At 50.7% G+C, this 16,249-nt stretch overlaps 1 protein-coding gene across 4 annotated transcripts in view; it reads left to right on the top strand.

The window, feature by feature from the left end:
- FURIN (furin, paired basic amino acid cleaving enzyme) overlaps positions 1-16,249 on the top strand; it is a 101,573-nt gene that overhangs the window by 62,750 nt on the left and 22,574 nt on the right. For all 4 annotated transcript variants that reach the window (XR_012788890.1, XM_075575484.1, XM_075575483.1 and 1 more), the window contains exons 5-11: positions 4,009-4,137; positions 5,625-5,701; positions 10,182-10,270; positions 10,677-10,849; positions 11,701-11,913; positions 13,766-13,866; positions 15,312-15,415. Coding sequence is in view for 3 of the 4 variants with exons in the window: in XM_075575484.1 (XP_075431599.1) it covers positions 4,009-4,137; positions 5,625-5,701; positions 10,182-10,270; positions 10,677-10,849; positions 11,701-11,913; positions 13,766-13,866; positions 15,312-15,415 (886 nt within the window). In the remaining variant the exon portion in view is untranslated. The remainder of the gene's footprint in view (positions 1-4,008; positions 4,138-5,624; positions 5,702-10,181; positions 10,271-10,676; positions 10,850-11,700; positions 11,914-13,765; positions 13,867-15,311; positions 15,416-16,249) is intronic.

Below are 16,249 nucleotides of genomic sequence, written 5' to 3'. Positions count from 1 at the left end.
AGGGCGTGTATCTGTGCGCTCAGCCGCCTCCCCGCTCTGATGGAGGGCGTGTATCTGTGCGCTCAGCCGCCTCCCCGCTCTGACGGAGGGCGTGTATCTGTGCGCTCAGCCGCCTCCCAGCTCTGACGGAGGGCGTGTATCTGTGCGCTCAGCCGCCTCCCCGCTCTGACGGAGGACGTGTATCTGTGCGCTCAGCCGCCTCCCCGCTCTGACGGAGGGCGTGTATCTGTGCGCTCAGCAGCCTCCCAGCTCTGACGGAGGGCGTGTATCTGTGCGCTCAGCCGCCTCCCCGCTCTGACGGAGGGCGTGTATCTGCGCTCAGCCGCCTCCCCGCTCTGACGGAGGGCGTGTATCTGTGCGCTCAGCCGCCTCCCAGCTCTGACGGAGGGCGTGTATCTGTGCGCTCAGCCGCCTCCCCGCTCTGACGGAGGGCGTGTATCTGTGCGCTCAGCCGCCTCCCCGCTCTGACGGAAGGCGTGTATCTGTGCGCTCAGCCGCCTCCCAGCTCTGACGTAGGGCGTGTATCTGTGCGCTCAGCCGCCTCCCCGCTCTGACGGAGGACGTGTATCTGTGCGCTCAGCCGCCTCCCCGCTCTGACGCAGGACGTGTATCTGTGCGCTCAGCCGCCTCCCCGCTCTGACGGAGGACGTGTATCTGTGCGCTCAGCCGCCTCCCAGCTCTGACGGAGGACGTGTATCTGTGCGCTCAGCCGCCTCCCCGCTCTGACGGAGGGCGTGTATCTGTGCGCTCAGCCGCCTCCCCGCTCTGACGGAGGACGTGTATCTGTGCGCTCAGCCGCCTCCCCGCTCTGACGGAGGACGTGTATCTGTGCGCTCAGCCGCCTCCCCGCTCTGACGGAGGGCGTGTATCTGTGCGCTCAGCCGCCTCCCCGCTCTGACGGAGGGCGTGTATCTGTGCGCTCAGCCGCCTCCCCGCTCTGACGGAGGGCGTGTATCTGTGCGCTCAGCCGCCTCCCCGCTCTGACGGAGGACGTGTATCTGTGCGCTCAGCCGCCTCCCCGCTCTGACGCAGGACGTGTATCTGTGCGCTCAGCCGCCTCCCCGCTCTGACGGAGGGCGTGTATCTGTGCGCTCAGCCGCCTCCCCGCTCTGACGCAGGACGTGTATCTGTGCGCTCAGCCGCCTCCCCGCTCTGACGGAGGGCGTGTATCTGTGCGCTCAGCCGCCTCCCCGCTCTGACGCAGGACGTGTATCTGTGCGCTCAGCCGCCTCCCCGCTCTGACGCAGGACGTGTCTCCCGTGTTCTAGGGATAGATTTAGTCTATTTATCAAACACCTCCCTTTCACTCGCATATATGTGCGTTTTTTTAGGGTTTTTTTGTATTAATTAATGCGCTTTTTGTTCTTTCTGGATTCTAAAAAATGTATATGCGGCCATGTAGATTTTAACCCATCAATATCCGCCCACTAGAAATGGTTTTGCATTCCACGTTCACTCGCGTCTGTGTCCGTGTCACTGGAAACAGTGGCCACAGCGACGCTATATACAGTACTCTGACCTACAAGATGCCGCGCAGGAATATAAATATAACCCGCGCACCCGGCAGACATCGGATGATTTGTAGAAAAGTCTCAGAACTACTGACTTTGCACTTGTTCTACCAAAAATTGCTTATGAGAAAATCCGCTCATCCCCCTGTGAGACTGCAAAGCCATTAAATGCACATTTAAAAAAAAAAAATCTCTCCCCCCCCGCCCCCCCACACCCCCTCTCCCGTAAAAATGAAATCGCTTTCTCTCCACCTTCCTCTCCTTGGTGATTTAGTATGCGGACATTGTAAGCTTTCCTGGGAGAACAGGAAGCATCTGTCTGGCGGAGAAGTCGGGTTAAAGCAGGGGTTCCCCACTCCGATTGTCAAGACCCCCCCCCCTCTCTGCCCAAACAGGTCAGGTTTTCAGGATATCCCTGCTTCAGCACAGGGGGGCTCAGTTGGTCTGGCCTTGCTTCAGCGTAGGGGGTTCAGTTTTTGATTAAGCCACCTGTGCTGAAGCGGGGATATCCTAAAAACTTGACCTGTTCGGGGGTGGGGGGGGGGGGGATTGTGGACGGGAGTTGAACCCCCCGGGTGTGTGATCCAGCCCTGATCGCTGATTCCTGACTCCTGTGCCACTCCTCGCACGTCGAGTGTCGGAATGCCTCCTCCCTTCCGTTCCTTCGCGCGGTTTCTCCCGTACTTCTCACCGCGGAGTAGGGACGGCGCTGAGCACAGGCTTGGCGTCTGGCCGCCGGTTTCTCGCGCCTTCCTGTTGAGGCGTTCTGGGATGAGCTGCAGATGCTGTAGCTTAACGAGTCTCCCCAAGTGTTGCAGGAGAAGGAAAGCGGGGTTGAACTCTGCTAATGGCAACAGGTCCACTCTGCTTCTGATTTAGAAGGTCCACTTATTGTAAACTTAACTGGATACGGTTCTGTCCACATAATACGACCCACAGCTGGTCCCCTTACCTCCAACCCTCTTGAGTAGCAGTGAGTATTTACGCAGCTCCTTCTTTGTGGTCCAGGCATGGTGGACATGAGGTCTACATCGTCCATCAGGAGTGGCCAACTCTAGTCCTCAAGGGCCACCATCAGTTTGGGTTTTAAAGATAGTCCTGCTTCAGCAGACTTGGCTCAATTAGTCCCTGCTTCAGCACAGGTGGCTTAATCTTCAACTGAGCCACCTCTGCTGAAGCATGGATATCCTTAGCACCTGACCTGTTGGTGGCCCTTGAACTGGAGTTTGCTACGTCTGCCCTACTTCCTGACACCAGTTGGCTATTTGAGTAATCCTGCATGGTCTCTCTCAGCCCAGGGAGCTCCCATTCCACCACAAGTAAGGGTCATTACAAATGACATGAACTCTGATCTCTATATAACGCTGATCACGCCGGGAACACCGTGTCTTAAGACTGTTTGAATGCCCTGCTCTTGTTCACTCGCAATAAATGCTTGTTCAGCAGCTGCGTCCACGAAAAAAATAAATGTGAATTTGCTGTGCATGCCAGCTCCCTCCTGCAGTAATGGGATTAAACTCTAATCTCTGCGTGTGAAGAGCGAGGAAATGATCTGACTCCGTGGCCGGACCGTATTTCCCAGTAGCACACGGTCTGGACTCGCTGAACCCTACCATTGGGTAACCTAGATGTGTTTTTTGTAATCCGCTTGACCAAAAACCAATTGGCATATATTGAAGAGGCCGAATGCACGCTGACTGCTCATAAATAATTCTCTGATTAGAAGTTGATTGTCATTCTAACGACCTCACTGCATTGTCTGATCCTCCTGCAGGTTTTATTTATTTAAATGCCAGAGAAATATTGATGCAGAATAATATTTGGCTGCCACTGTGAATATTCTAGGAAAGCCCCTAAAACCTCAGCCCAAAGCCCGTAAGGGTTTTAAATTCCTTTAATGTTCGTATAAGCGTGTCCTACACTTTTTAGTTATTTTGAAATATTTTATTTATTTATTTTCCTAGTTTAAAAAAAAACACAAATCCTGGCCACCTAGCTTCTGGGAATTACCGTGATGACCGACTGCACTGGACAGGAGAGCTTCATTTTAACCTCCCGGACAATAAATATTTCAAACGCTTAGATCTCCTTAACGCAGCATCCGATTTTAAAAATAATAACTGTTGGAAAGTGTGTGTGTGTGTGTGTGTGTGTTCTGACTACTGACACGAAGAGCCTCTAAACCAAAAAAAAGGACTAAATCTATCTATGCTGCACGTTTTTAATGATATCCCAGCTAAAGCATAGGTGGCTCAATCAGTCCCTGCTTCAGCACAGATGGCTCAATCAATCGAAGACTGAGTCACTGATTGAGCCACCTGTGCTGAAGCTGAGATATCCTTCACACCTGACCTGTTTCGGGAGGGGCAGGAGGGTTGAGGTCTGGCGCTTGGGGGGGGGGCTGAGGTCTGGAGTCCGCCACCCCCGCTGCAGAATAGCCACTTGAATGTTGATCCCCCCCCCCCCCAATGTTGACCGCTTCTGTTGTGTTCTTCAGTACGACCAGAACCGACACGACCTGCAGGTGAAGGAAGCGTGGGAGCAGGGCTTCACCGGCAGAGGCATTGTGGTCTCCATCCTGGACGACGGCATTGAGAAGAACCACCCGGACCTCCAAGGAAACTACGTGAGTTGACGCACCATTCTCGCTGGTCCATAGCTCGCTGTGCTTCCTGCCGGGATCCGGTGCATAGATCCCGGGCAACACGAAAGGCTGTTTCCCAATAAATTGTCCGCCCCATTATCGGCAAAGGGGTTGGAACAATTGAACGTGTATTTAAAAGCGCGGTTCCTCGTATGGCAAAACAGTGATAGATGTTGACGTATGTCACTTTTGACCGTTTACCCTGTTTGTAATGGGGGAAATTAGGTGCGGTTTAATTGCCCTTTATATCCTCCTCCTGCCCCCTCTCCCCTTCCATTTTTAAAATGAATCCGCTTACTTTATAATTGCGGTGCGGACAGTGAGCTCCCCCCCCCTCTTTTATCCTAAGATTGGCATGGGAATAACGAGAAATGGTCCGGTTTTAAAAGGGTTCTCCAAAATACCCACTTCAGAGATCAGCGAGGCAGAGAAGGGGACTCTCCCTTGCGTGGCGCACCGGTGACGGTCTTCCGATCACATGGTGGTAGGGTCTTCTGATCCATGGAACGTCCCTCACCGAAAGGGTTAATCAGAAATGCTTGCGCTCCCCTGCAGGCTGCGCAAGTTTAAAGCCGCAGAACATGTGAAAACGTGTAGCCCACCTCCCCAGCGGTGCAAGATCTGTGCAACACTTCCTTGTTTTGTGATTGGTTGCCAATATTCCCAGCAGTTTGAGCTGCAAACTGTAACAGTAGACAATGTTACCTTTGCAATATCACGATACATTGTAGCTGCTGAGTTACACTGACTGAAGGATTGATGGAAGCTGACAGGCGGCCATTATGCTAGGCACACCATCAGGATTTTGACAGATTTAGAAGAGGCGCACCACGCCCGAAGTAGCATTGCCGCTTCCACCCGCATCAGACAATCAGCAGCGTGTTTATTTTGTTCCCATTGTTTCTCCCGGCACACACTATAAAATCAGATGTCACCTTTGACCTCGGCTGGAGTAGCTACACACACGCCAGGCTTTTTACTCTAATTTATTTCCTCGGCATGTGTGTTTAATGAACAGCTGAGAAATGCACGGCTAGGCATTCATCTCCGCGGAGGGGGAAAGAAAGGATTGATTATTGATCAGCGCAGCGCTGGACAGCTCGGGGAGACGTGCTTGCCGCAGTGCACTTTAAATTTATTAAGAACAAGCCATTAGGCGGGAGGGATGGCGGGAGGGGGGAGGGATGGGGGGTGTGGGAGGAGAGGGGAGGGATGGGGGGAGGAGAGGGATGGGGGGAGGGGGGGAGGGATGGGATGGGGAGGGGGGGAGGGATGGGATGGGGAGGGGGGGGTGTGGGGGGGCAGGGATGGGGAGGGTGGGGGGGGACGAAATGCAGCTGGATTCTTTTACATCACTCTGAAGGCAAAATAAGTGATGTGGACAGCCGGAGAAGGGAGGCGCGATGTGCGCGGGTGTCACAATCGTTGATGGTCAGCGCTGTGGGTTTTCTCTCTTTGGGTTTGTTCAGGATCCCGCTGCCAGCTACGATGTCAATGACCAGGACTCCGACCCGCAGCCCCGGTACACGCAGATGAACGATAACAGGTGGGTAGTTCTGTGCTCCCACTGTGACCGCCTTTTCCCACGCAGGGCTCATTTCCCTGTTAAAGCTGCAGTCCCACTTCTCTCGTGTGTGAGATCACTGTCACTTGTAGGGGGTGTCGGGTTGGGGTATTTTTTTTTTTTTTTTTTAAATTTCGATCAATATGGTAATTAATTGAAGCTGTGAGGCCCCGGAAACTTGTGTAGAGCTACACAACTCCAGCCCTCAAGGGCCACCGACATGTCAGGATATCCCTGCTTCAGCACGGGGTGGCTCAATTAGTCCCTGCTTCAGCACGGGGTGGCTCAATTAGTCCCTGCTTCAGCACGGGGTGGCTCAATTAGTCCCTGCTTCAGCACGGGGTGGCTCAATTAGTCCCTGCTTCAGCACGGGGTGGCTCAATTAGTCCCTGCTTCAGCACGGGGTGGCTCAATTAGTCCCTGCTTCAGCACGGGTGGCTCAGTCTTGGACCGAGACACTGATTGAGCCACCTGTGCCGAAGCAGGGATCTCCTGAACCTGACCTGTTGCGGGCGGCCTGGAGGACTGGAGTGGGCTACCCCCTGAGCTACATGTTGTTCCTATTACCATGTATTTATAAAGCCCCAACGTGTTCTCCAGCGCTAGAAATATGTCATCGGAACAGAGAAGTCCTCTTCTAGGTCGGGAACTGGTTGACGCACTGTTAACAAGCAGTGGGTGCGGCGTTGCCCGCGCGTTAACCTGCTTCTCACTGGTATTGACGAGGTGGTTATGAAAGTCGACGTGCGGGACATCCCAGCATGCTGCCGATCCTGCATGTAATCTGTGCCGTGGGTTTCCTACGGACGGGTGAATCCGCGGCACGGGGCTTGGCTGGCTGGCAGTAACATGCTATGTGACGGTGAGACTGGGCCATTTCCCTCGTAGTAACGCCGCTCGCTCACCCTCGCATACAGGATAGAAGCGGGGGGTCTCTGGAGCGGGAACCCCATTCATTTGAGTTCCGGGGACCCCCTGCTTCCCGATATACTAACCTCCGTAGTGGGTGCCGGTATCTCCTGCAGTTTTCGGCTCGCGTGTCCCATGGGCCAATAGCGAGGCGCACCGGATGACGTCACGGCTTCCCATTGGCCCGCACCGGATGACGTCACGGCTTCCCATTGGCCCGCACCGGATGACGTCACGGCTTCCCATTGGCCCGCAGGGCCTGGGAGCCTTGAAAAGCGGACATGCTGCATAGTGAACCCGGGAGTGACTACAGGTGCCCCCCCTACGGAGGTAAATACCTCCAGAAGCAGGGGGCTCCCGGAGCTGAAATGGATGGGGTTCAGCTCTGGACACTCCCTGCTTCCATCCTGTATGGGGGAGAGAGGAGAGAGGAAACAGCTTGGATTGTATCTTTAATATGTCTTGTAGGTTTTTGTTTTTTTCCCGCCCCATGTGTAAAAGCTTTTCAACCTTATAAAGGCCCATATCTGCTAAGCACGGCTATCTCGCATAACGTCCAGCACCGGAAGGCCCTTTATGCCTCGTTCACTTCAATGGTCTGTAAGCGACCCTCTGGCGCCAGACGGTATCTTAGGAAATAGCACCACTTGGTAACATGGGCCGCTACCTCCGACGGTTCCAGCCCCGGAATCTTTGGGCGTGCGGCAGCTCCGGGGTTAAGGGGACACAGGGAAGTTTTGGGGGCTCCCGTGGCACATTGTTGTAGAGCTGTGGAAAGCTCCGGCGTGTTCCTGCCGATCTCGCGGCTGTACGAGGAAGCGCCGTTGTTCAGACGCATCAGTCTCCTCTCTTTGTAATCACCTCTCGCTTGGGTTTTCCATCGAGGGCACTTCCAGTTGCACGGGCTGCGAGTCGGAGGAAATGAATCATCTCTTTATGACCGGTGTGTGCGGTGGCCGTCTGCCCGACGGAGAATGTCACTCCTCCCGCGCCAGTCAACCTCATTTCTGAGCATCCATCTTTCTGCCCCTCAGGACTGCACACGAGAGGAACACGCAGAGCGAGAGCAGATCTGATTGGCATTTTCTTTCTCTCTCTGTTAGTCACTTGAGTAAAGGCCCCAAATAATCAATAATAATGAAATAAGTAATCCTTGTTGTGGGGGGTGGGGGGGGTTCCTTCTTGGGATCATTGAAAGGTGCAGTTCCATGTAGGCCTAAATTAAACTGGCAGCTATATGGTTAATACATTAAAAGTTGGGCTGATCCAGCGAGGAAAGGCGCTGACTCCGAGGACATTGGCACAGAGTTTGGGAAACCGGTTCTGGTCCCGGTGTCGGCTCCTTGTAACCTCGGACACATCACCATTTTATCTCCCTCGGGCAACAAAAACAAAGTGTCAGCTCTGCGGGGCAGGGCTCATGTCTAGAAAAATTGGCAGCGCTCCAAGAGATTATTATTATTATTATTATTATTATTATTATAGGTGTGTTGATGCCTTATCCGTCTCTGTTCTGTTTGGTCCTATCTGGGACTTATTTAATTGTTTTATTTCAACGTTTCTGCCCCTCCTGTCTCCAGGTAATTAGAAGGTTGAGAATAGAATGAAAGGGGTAAAAGATGTATTCTATATTTGGAATCGGGTTAATAATAATAATAGAAGAAAAAAATGTGTGATGCTCTCAAGACAATTGTGTAGTTTAAAAAAATATATAATGAATTGGAAGACAACCAATTAATAATAATAATACTGTAATAATAATAAACTTTATTTCCTATAGGGCTTTTCTCCCAGTTGTAGTGCTGCATGGCACATAGAATTGTTAGACCCCTGCCCCGCAGAGCTTACAATCTATGATTTTGGCGCCTGAGGCACAGGGAGATAAAGTGACTTCCCCAAGGTCACAAGGAGCCGATCCCGGGAGTTGAACCTTGCTATTGGGTATCAGTCCGTGCCTTTACTCACCGAGCCGTTTCCACACTCTTCTAAGCCCTCTTCTCTGGCCACAAACCTTGCAGGTTTTTGCTGTTCCCAGCGTAAACTACCTGACACCTTAAGGGCCAATTACATGAAATTGGGGATAATATGGCGATGGTTTGCAGCTGGGAAACGCCTGACCTGCTTGTCGCTCTGATCCCAGTTTTTGCAATCTGTCTGTTTAATGAGCTGTGGAAAACGAGCCGAATTTGGAAGATTATGAGAAGCAGAATTTACTTGGACAGCAGCGATTTTATAATTAGCATTTTATTTTAGGCAGTGAAGATATAATCGCCACCTTTTTTCCCCCACATCATCCTTAATGGCCGCTGCTGTTCCAGTTAGTACGTGTCAGGTCAATATTTATTTTCGCTAGGAAGAATTAAACCCAGCATTGTAGACGTCCGGGCAGGACAGGCCGAGCCGGGCTCTGTTAATCTTGTAACGCCACGGTCGAGTTAGGTGTCTCTTCTGCCACAAACCAGGAAGGTGGTTAAAGAAATAAATAATGAATATACTGGGGCTTTGTGTATTGAAGGCTCGTTTAGATCGTGTCCCCTTCTTATTGCAGCTCACTATACCGGCGTTGCTCAACTCCAGTCCTCAAGCCTCCCACAACAGGTCCGGTTTTCAGGATATCCCAGCTTCAGCACAGGTGGCTCGATCAGAGGCTCAGTCGAAGATTGAGCTACCTCTGCTGAAGCTGGGATATCCTGAAACCGATCTCCTACGATGACCCCGTAGGTTTCTCATTCGCGTCCCTTCCGGCATGTAACGTTGACGCTGCCGGACGGGGCTGGGGGATGCTTGTAATGGGTTAAGGTGGTTGGACGGTCCTCAGAATGGCGGTGGTGTTCCTGCCGGGCTCCTGTAGTGCTGCTGTTTGCCTGGTGTGAGCTGCGGATTCTGGCCACGCTGCAAGATGCAGCAGATACAGCAGATGAATGTCCTGTCTGCACAAAGCACCGTTTCATTCATCTCCGTGAAGACTCGGCTCTATTCACGCTCGGTGTGTGAGAGCGGAGTTGGCAGAGGCATGAAGAAGAGCCTGTGTCCTAACCAAAAAAAAAAAAAGGTAGCTCGGTCCCCAAGGCAATTTGATTTTTTTTTTTTTTTCCGGGGCTGGATGGGGACCTAGTAAGGATTATTATTTTCCAACATTGAAGGTAAAAAGCGTGCTGTCCCACCAAAAAGACCAGTAAAAACGGGGAGAAAAACACAAACTGCCACACCTCCAAAAATAGGGTTTTTTTTATGTTTCTCTTACCAAGTGACTTGTATAAAGAGGCGTGTGCAATTGTATTATTTGTCTTGTTTTAATGCTCTTTATCTGTGGATATGTATCACCCATGCGTGGGATTATAAATAGTTCACGGTGCACACGCAGGACAGGTTCAAGGAAACGTGTGAAGTTATTCGTCACCTGGTTTATCTGCAAAACATTTGAAGGTCACAGTTGATGTCACAGTTGATGTCACAGTTGATGTCACAGTTGATGTCACAGTTGATGTCACAGTTGATGTCACAGTTGATGTCACAGTTGATGTCACTTTTTAACTTTTTTATTTTTGTTTAGGCACGGCACGCGGTGTGCGGGAGAAGTGGCAGCCGTGGCAAATAATGGCATTTGTGGGGTCGGAATAGCCTATAATGCAAAAATTGGAGGTAAGACACTAGCTTGGGGGTCACATTAACCCCTTTTAACTGCCAGCTAAAGGGCTGTGGTATATTTTCTCTTATGACCCAGGTAATTTTGGGGACTAAAAGAGGTACTCGCCATCATTCTATAGTTGGTACAGCTCAACGCCGTTATAGTGCGATCCGCTACAACGCGATGCCGCTTATAACGCGGTCTGAGCGTGGCTCCCGAGATTTGAAAACCTCCAAAAATTTTACGCGATCCCGGTTAGAACGCAGTCTCATTCTGTGGGCCCCACGAACCGCGTTATAACGGGGTTCAGCTGTATGTATTTGGATTCCACCGTGGGCTTGAGATGCTTGTTCTACGTACTCGCCTAGTTCTTATCTGGATGGCATTGTCCGACGCTGTGTTTTTATCTCTGTTGGACAGGTGTGCGGATGCTGGATGGAGAAGTGACCGATGCAGTAGAAGCGAGGTCCCTGGGACTTAACCCTAATTATATTCACATCTATAGCGCCAGTTGGGGGCCCGAAGATGATGGGAAGACCGTGGATGGACCAGCACGTCTGGCAGAAGAGGCTTTTTTTAGAGGAGTCAATCAGGTAGAAGGGAACGAAGATGTTGGGTTAGATGGATAGTTCTGGTCTTTGTTTGATTTGAATACTAAACACTGGGAGAAATCCTGTTCCTTTTTGCTGAGTTAACCCTCTCTGGTGTCGAACAACGCAACCATTGCAAGTTTCATCCAAACGAGTGCGTCTCAATGCGTGGCCAGACCTGACCGCAGTTTCGTAGCACATATATGTGAGAGCTCGGTGTATGAATAGAGCAGCGGTGTTATCACAAACACCTGGGGCTGGAGTCAAGAGACACTTCACTGCCAACACCTCTGTCAATAAAGAGGTTAACAGGACAGGCACAGACTCCAGGGAAATAACGTGTATAGACCAGTAGATCCAATCAGGTTTGTTAACCAAAAAAGGAGCAGTTAGATGTGAATTCCTGTCTCCCCCCCCCCCCCCCATATTTTTAAACATTTCTTAAAAATAGTCCTAATTGATTTACATTGTACATACATAGCATAATACTATGGGCCATATTTGCTAAGCAGGTGCCATTAAAAAGGCATGGGCCATACATCGTCTTCTGGTGACAGGTTCTGAAATTGCACTGTGTGTGTATAATATATAAATAAATTATATATATATATATATATATATATATATATATATATATATATATATATATATATATATATATATATTTCTATTATAATGTCCATATTAAGCAAGCCATATATATAATACAAGGTTTATTAGTGTATTGTATTGCAGTCTTCTTTGGCAGCAAAGGAGATCATTCATTGGGTGCTGAAGGCATCTGCTGTCTAGTGGTTGATCTTCTGCCTCTAGTATGTGACCGTATTTAAACTCTACTTTTGCTCTTATTTAAGGGCCGTGCAGGCCTGGGCTCTATCTATGTGTGGGCCTCCGGGAACGGGGGAAGAGAACACGACAGCTGCAACTGTGACGGCTACACCAACAGCATCTACACCCTGTCCATCAGCAGCACCACGCAGTTCGGTAACGTCCCGTGGTACAGCGAAGCCTGCTCCTCCACACTGGCCACCACCTACAGCAGCGGCAACCAGAACGAGAAGCAGATTGTGAGTCTTTCTCCGGCTCCAACGCCTTTCGCTGCCCGAGGGTCACCCCACGCGTTGTTTCTGGGCCCGCAGGGTTTTACCGGCGGTGACCCCGGCCGTGCGGTCTCTGATGGTGTTTTTTGAATTGTATCTTCGTCATGTTAACTTTCCAAAACGCCTACTTCTGCAAAACCGAAGGCCCATGTTTACTCAGCGGTTCCATTACACAAGACCACTTCTTGGCCGTTGAATGGGCCGCAGGGTGTCTTCTGCTGCTGAAAGGTGGAAGAGCACAGCTTGGCAATTATAGTCTGAAGTCCGATGTGCTTAAAGCCTATGGCCAATATTCACTAGGCAGCGATAAAGCTGTACAGCCCCATGAGGCCTATTCACGCCAGAATCCAGCCAGGTGCCTTGCAACTTAACCCCGTTTGGTTCATGCGGCCCAATTTGCCCTTCCCCCACCCCCCAACTCTCTCCGTTGTACATCGTTCCCACTGAGTGTATCTTGTTACACTGACTTATCGGCAGCACCTGGCGCTGGATGGAACCCCCCCGGAAGCTGCCGGTTGGACGCCTGCCCATACTCCGTACTAAAGAAGGGGGTTCTTTTCTGTTTGCCTGCGAGCTCACAATGCACCAGAAACCTTTCCCTTTCCAGCTCGGACAAAGTGTTTTTGTTGACACTGGCCAATGCCCAGGAGTTTGTTTTGGGAAGAGTTGGAGGGAGGTCGGGGGATTTTGCCTTATCTGTTCTAACTTGGTAACCTATTTCCAAACCAGTAGTTGGGGTTGGAGAAGTTTGTACTTGCATAAGCTATAGGTCTGTTCCCCTTTGGAAGGACTTACAAAGTGTGTGTATGTGCACATATATACACTTGTGCGTGTATAATATACATATACTTGTGCGTGTATAATATACATATACTCACGTATGTAAAGAGCCCGCCCGCCCGTACGTACGTACGTTTTATTTTTGGATAATCCGTCTGGCAACCCTAATGCATATCGCTCATCAGTAATTGGAACTGGATGTGGAGATCCTGCCAAGTCCTCACAAGGTAACAGGTAGAGTGAGGAAAATGTAACCTTCCTAAAGTCCCGACACAATTGTAATAAAGGAGAATAACTTGGGTATAATACTGAAAAGGGGTCTCCAGCCGGGAATAACAAATCATAGGGTCTCCACAGGATTGTAGGCGCTTGTAGCCATGACAGGAAGCCTCGCTACCGGATGTGACGCCCGACGTACGTTTCGCAACAGCTTTGTCGAAAGTCTCTTTAGTAGTGTTGGCCTGGATGACGTCATACGCGTTGGGTACGGAGCAAACCGAAAGCAAGAAAATATTAAAAACGGGACTGAAGACATCAGACATCACACACGCAATCTATGTGTATGTGGCTAATAAACCTGGTCATCGGGCGATCTAGTAATGACGATACTAATTATAATTGTTATATGGTACATGCATAAAGTGTAACTGACATAATTATCCATTGCAGATATAACGAATAGCCGATAAAAGTATCAATCAGGGAGCAACAACCCTCTATTCCCATTGTGCTAGTCATACGATCATAGCAGTCCAGACATAATTATCTAGACCGATAGGTAGGGCTTCCCTGTTTGGTAAAGGAACTTCTATTTTGGGCTAATCCGTACATTCTTCATTAAGCCCCTTTAATTAGTTTAATAGTTGAAAGTGTATAAATCCAGTTGCTTTCCTGCATTGTATATTGTATGTTTCTCTCTCGTAGAGTTCGCCCCACTTTGCCTGTGTTTGCTGTGGGGATTTGGAGTTGGGGGGTTAGTTCAGGCTTTTTTTGTTTTAGCGCGGGCGATGTTCTGACCCCTTGTGTATTCTTCCATCAGGTGACGACCGATTTGAGGCAGAAATGCACGGACTCTCACACCGGGACCTCCGCGTCCGCGCCGTTGGCTGCCGGAATTATTGCTCTCGCTCTGGAAGCAAAGTAAGCGCTATGTGCTGTAAACCACAGTTCGGGATGTACGGTACAGAACCCTTAAACCACACGACCGTAATGAGCGTTGAATGGCGAGCCATCATTTCAAATCGAGCGCTGTGACTTGAGTAGAGATGGGGAATCTTCCCAAATCCGTTTAACGGATTGTTGCGCATTTCTACCCACCCCCACCCCCCACCCCCCCCAATCCATTTCGCGGTGTAAAATCCACAAGCGGATTTGTTCGGTTTTAATCCGTGCGGATTCAACAAAAGCCGGCATTGGATAAAACCCATGGACGGATTTGTAAGAACCTGCAAACACATCGCTGAATCCGCGACTTGGAGTCTACAAATCCATCCACGGGTTGCAGGATCCACTGAATGTATTGGTAATCATTTAAAAATCCGCAAGACACGAATCGCCCTTTGAGATGAATCCACGACCCAAAAGAACCTGCCAATCCGCTGCAGATCCAAAATCACCCCAAACATTGGTTGGTGGGCAGGGGGTGGGAACATTATGGGCGGGTTATGGGTTGGGTGCATTGGGAGCTTGCTTGGTTGGTGGGCAGGGGTGGGAACATTATGGTCGGGCTATGGGTTGGGTGCATTGAGAGCTTGGTTGGTTGGTGGGCAGGAGTGGGAACATTATGGGCGGGTTATGGGTTGGGTGCATTGAGAGCTTGGTTGGTTGGTGGGCAGGGGTGGTAACATTATGGGCGGGTTATGGGTTGGGTGCATTGAGAGCTCGCTTGGTTGGTGGGCAGGGGTAGGAACATTATGGGCGGGTTATGGGTTGGGTGCATTGAGAGCTTGCTTGGTTGGTGGGCAGGGGTGGGAACATTATGGGCGGGTTATGGGTTGGGTGCATTGAGAGCTTGCTTGGTTGGTTGGTGGGCAGGGGTGGGAACATTATGGGCGGGTTATGGGTTGGGTGCATTGAGAGCTTGCTTGGTTGGTTGGTGGGAAGATTGTGGTCGGGTTATGGGTTAGGTGCATTGAGACCTTGCTTGGTTGGTGGGCAGGGGGTGGGAACATTATGGTCCGGCTTGGTGCGTTGAGAGCTTGGTTGGTGGGCAGGAGTTGGGGGTCAGGTCTCTGGATTTAGTCTAGTCAGTGGTGTGGAGAAGATTGGATTGTTGAGGTGGGTGACTTTGGGGGGACATTTTAAGAAGGTTTAGAACGTGGTGAGGGGTAGGGGAAGATCATGGTTTTTGGGGAGGGAGGCGGTTCTTTGCCCTGTACAATGTTTTTAAAGAGATGCAACCAAAAAAAGTTTGCATGTGGAGGGGGAAGGGTTTAATCCGAACAAAAAAACATTAAGGCTCCTTTGCATCACCTTGAGATAATCAGCAGGCGTTTACCCACATACCAGGAGCCCGGCTGCTTGTGCTGTGATGTCCATTTCTACCCTGTGATCACAAGACGATCAGTTTTGATATCTGCTTGCAGTACGAACCTCACCTGGAGAGACATGCAGCACCTGGTTGTCCGGACGTCGAACCCATCTCACCTGAACGCCAATGACTGGATCACCAATGGAGTTGGTCGCAAAGGTAACCATTGCGGTGTATTTGAGCAGGGACGTAATAACGTCAGCGTGGCTTTAACCCTTTGCTGCCATGGATGTCTGCAACGAGCTGCGGCCTGCCTTTAAGCAGGCTTCATCCATTCGACACCACCTGGTGCAGGAAGATGTACTACAGCAGGACTCTTCCACTGGTGGCCCTTGTCCAAATACAGCCAGCCACAGAGAGTCTTGAAGTTGCCCTTGCGGGATCTGCTGCTAATTTCCGTGCAGTTGCCCAGACAGCCAAGTGCAGTGTTCACATTAAAACTCGTATCGTGTACATCACCGTACATGGCACAGATTGGCAAGCCTGTTCAATGCATCCTAAATGATGTTACGATACACTTGTGGCCCTCTTACTCCCACTTTATTTTCTCCTCTGGCCCCTTTTTTTGGGGGGTTCTGGTTGATGAGCCCGGCCTTACTGCTCTTTGCCTTGAATGGGGGCCTTGTGGTACCAGACTGCTCTGCAAATCTAGTCCCACGTCCTCTATTCAGGAGGCTGTGAAGCCAACTGCCTTGTGTAGAAGATCGGAGTCCCATCCATTGGAATAGATCGGAGCTCTTATCCAGCCCAGGGGAAGACCACTTCACAGCTTAATGCAGCACAGGTTCTCCACTCCTGCCCTCGACCCTCTTCTCCCCCTCCCCCCCCCCCCCCAACAGGTCAGGTGTTCAGAATATCCCTGCTTCAGCACAGGGGACTCAGTCAAAGATTGAGCCACCTGTGCTGAAGCTGGGATATCCTGAAGACAGGTTGGAAGGAGAACTGGAGTTGAGAACCCCTGGCCTAACGAAGGGCCCGTGCTGCAAGTTGAAA

This window comes from Ascaphus truei, chromosome 18, assembly GCF_040206685.1.
Source record: "Ascaphus truei isolate aAscTru1 chromosome 18, aAscTru1.hap1, whole genome shotgun sequence".
Classification (NCBI taxonomy): domain Eukaryota; kingdom Metazoa; phylum Chordata; class Amphibia; order Anura; family Ascaphidae; genus Ascaphus; species Ascaphus truei.
The sequence above is the reverse complement of the archived record's forward strand: the minus strand, read 5'-3'. Positions and strand labels throughout refer to the sequence as shown.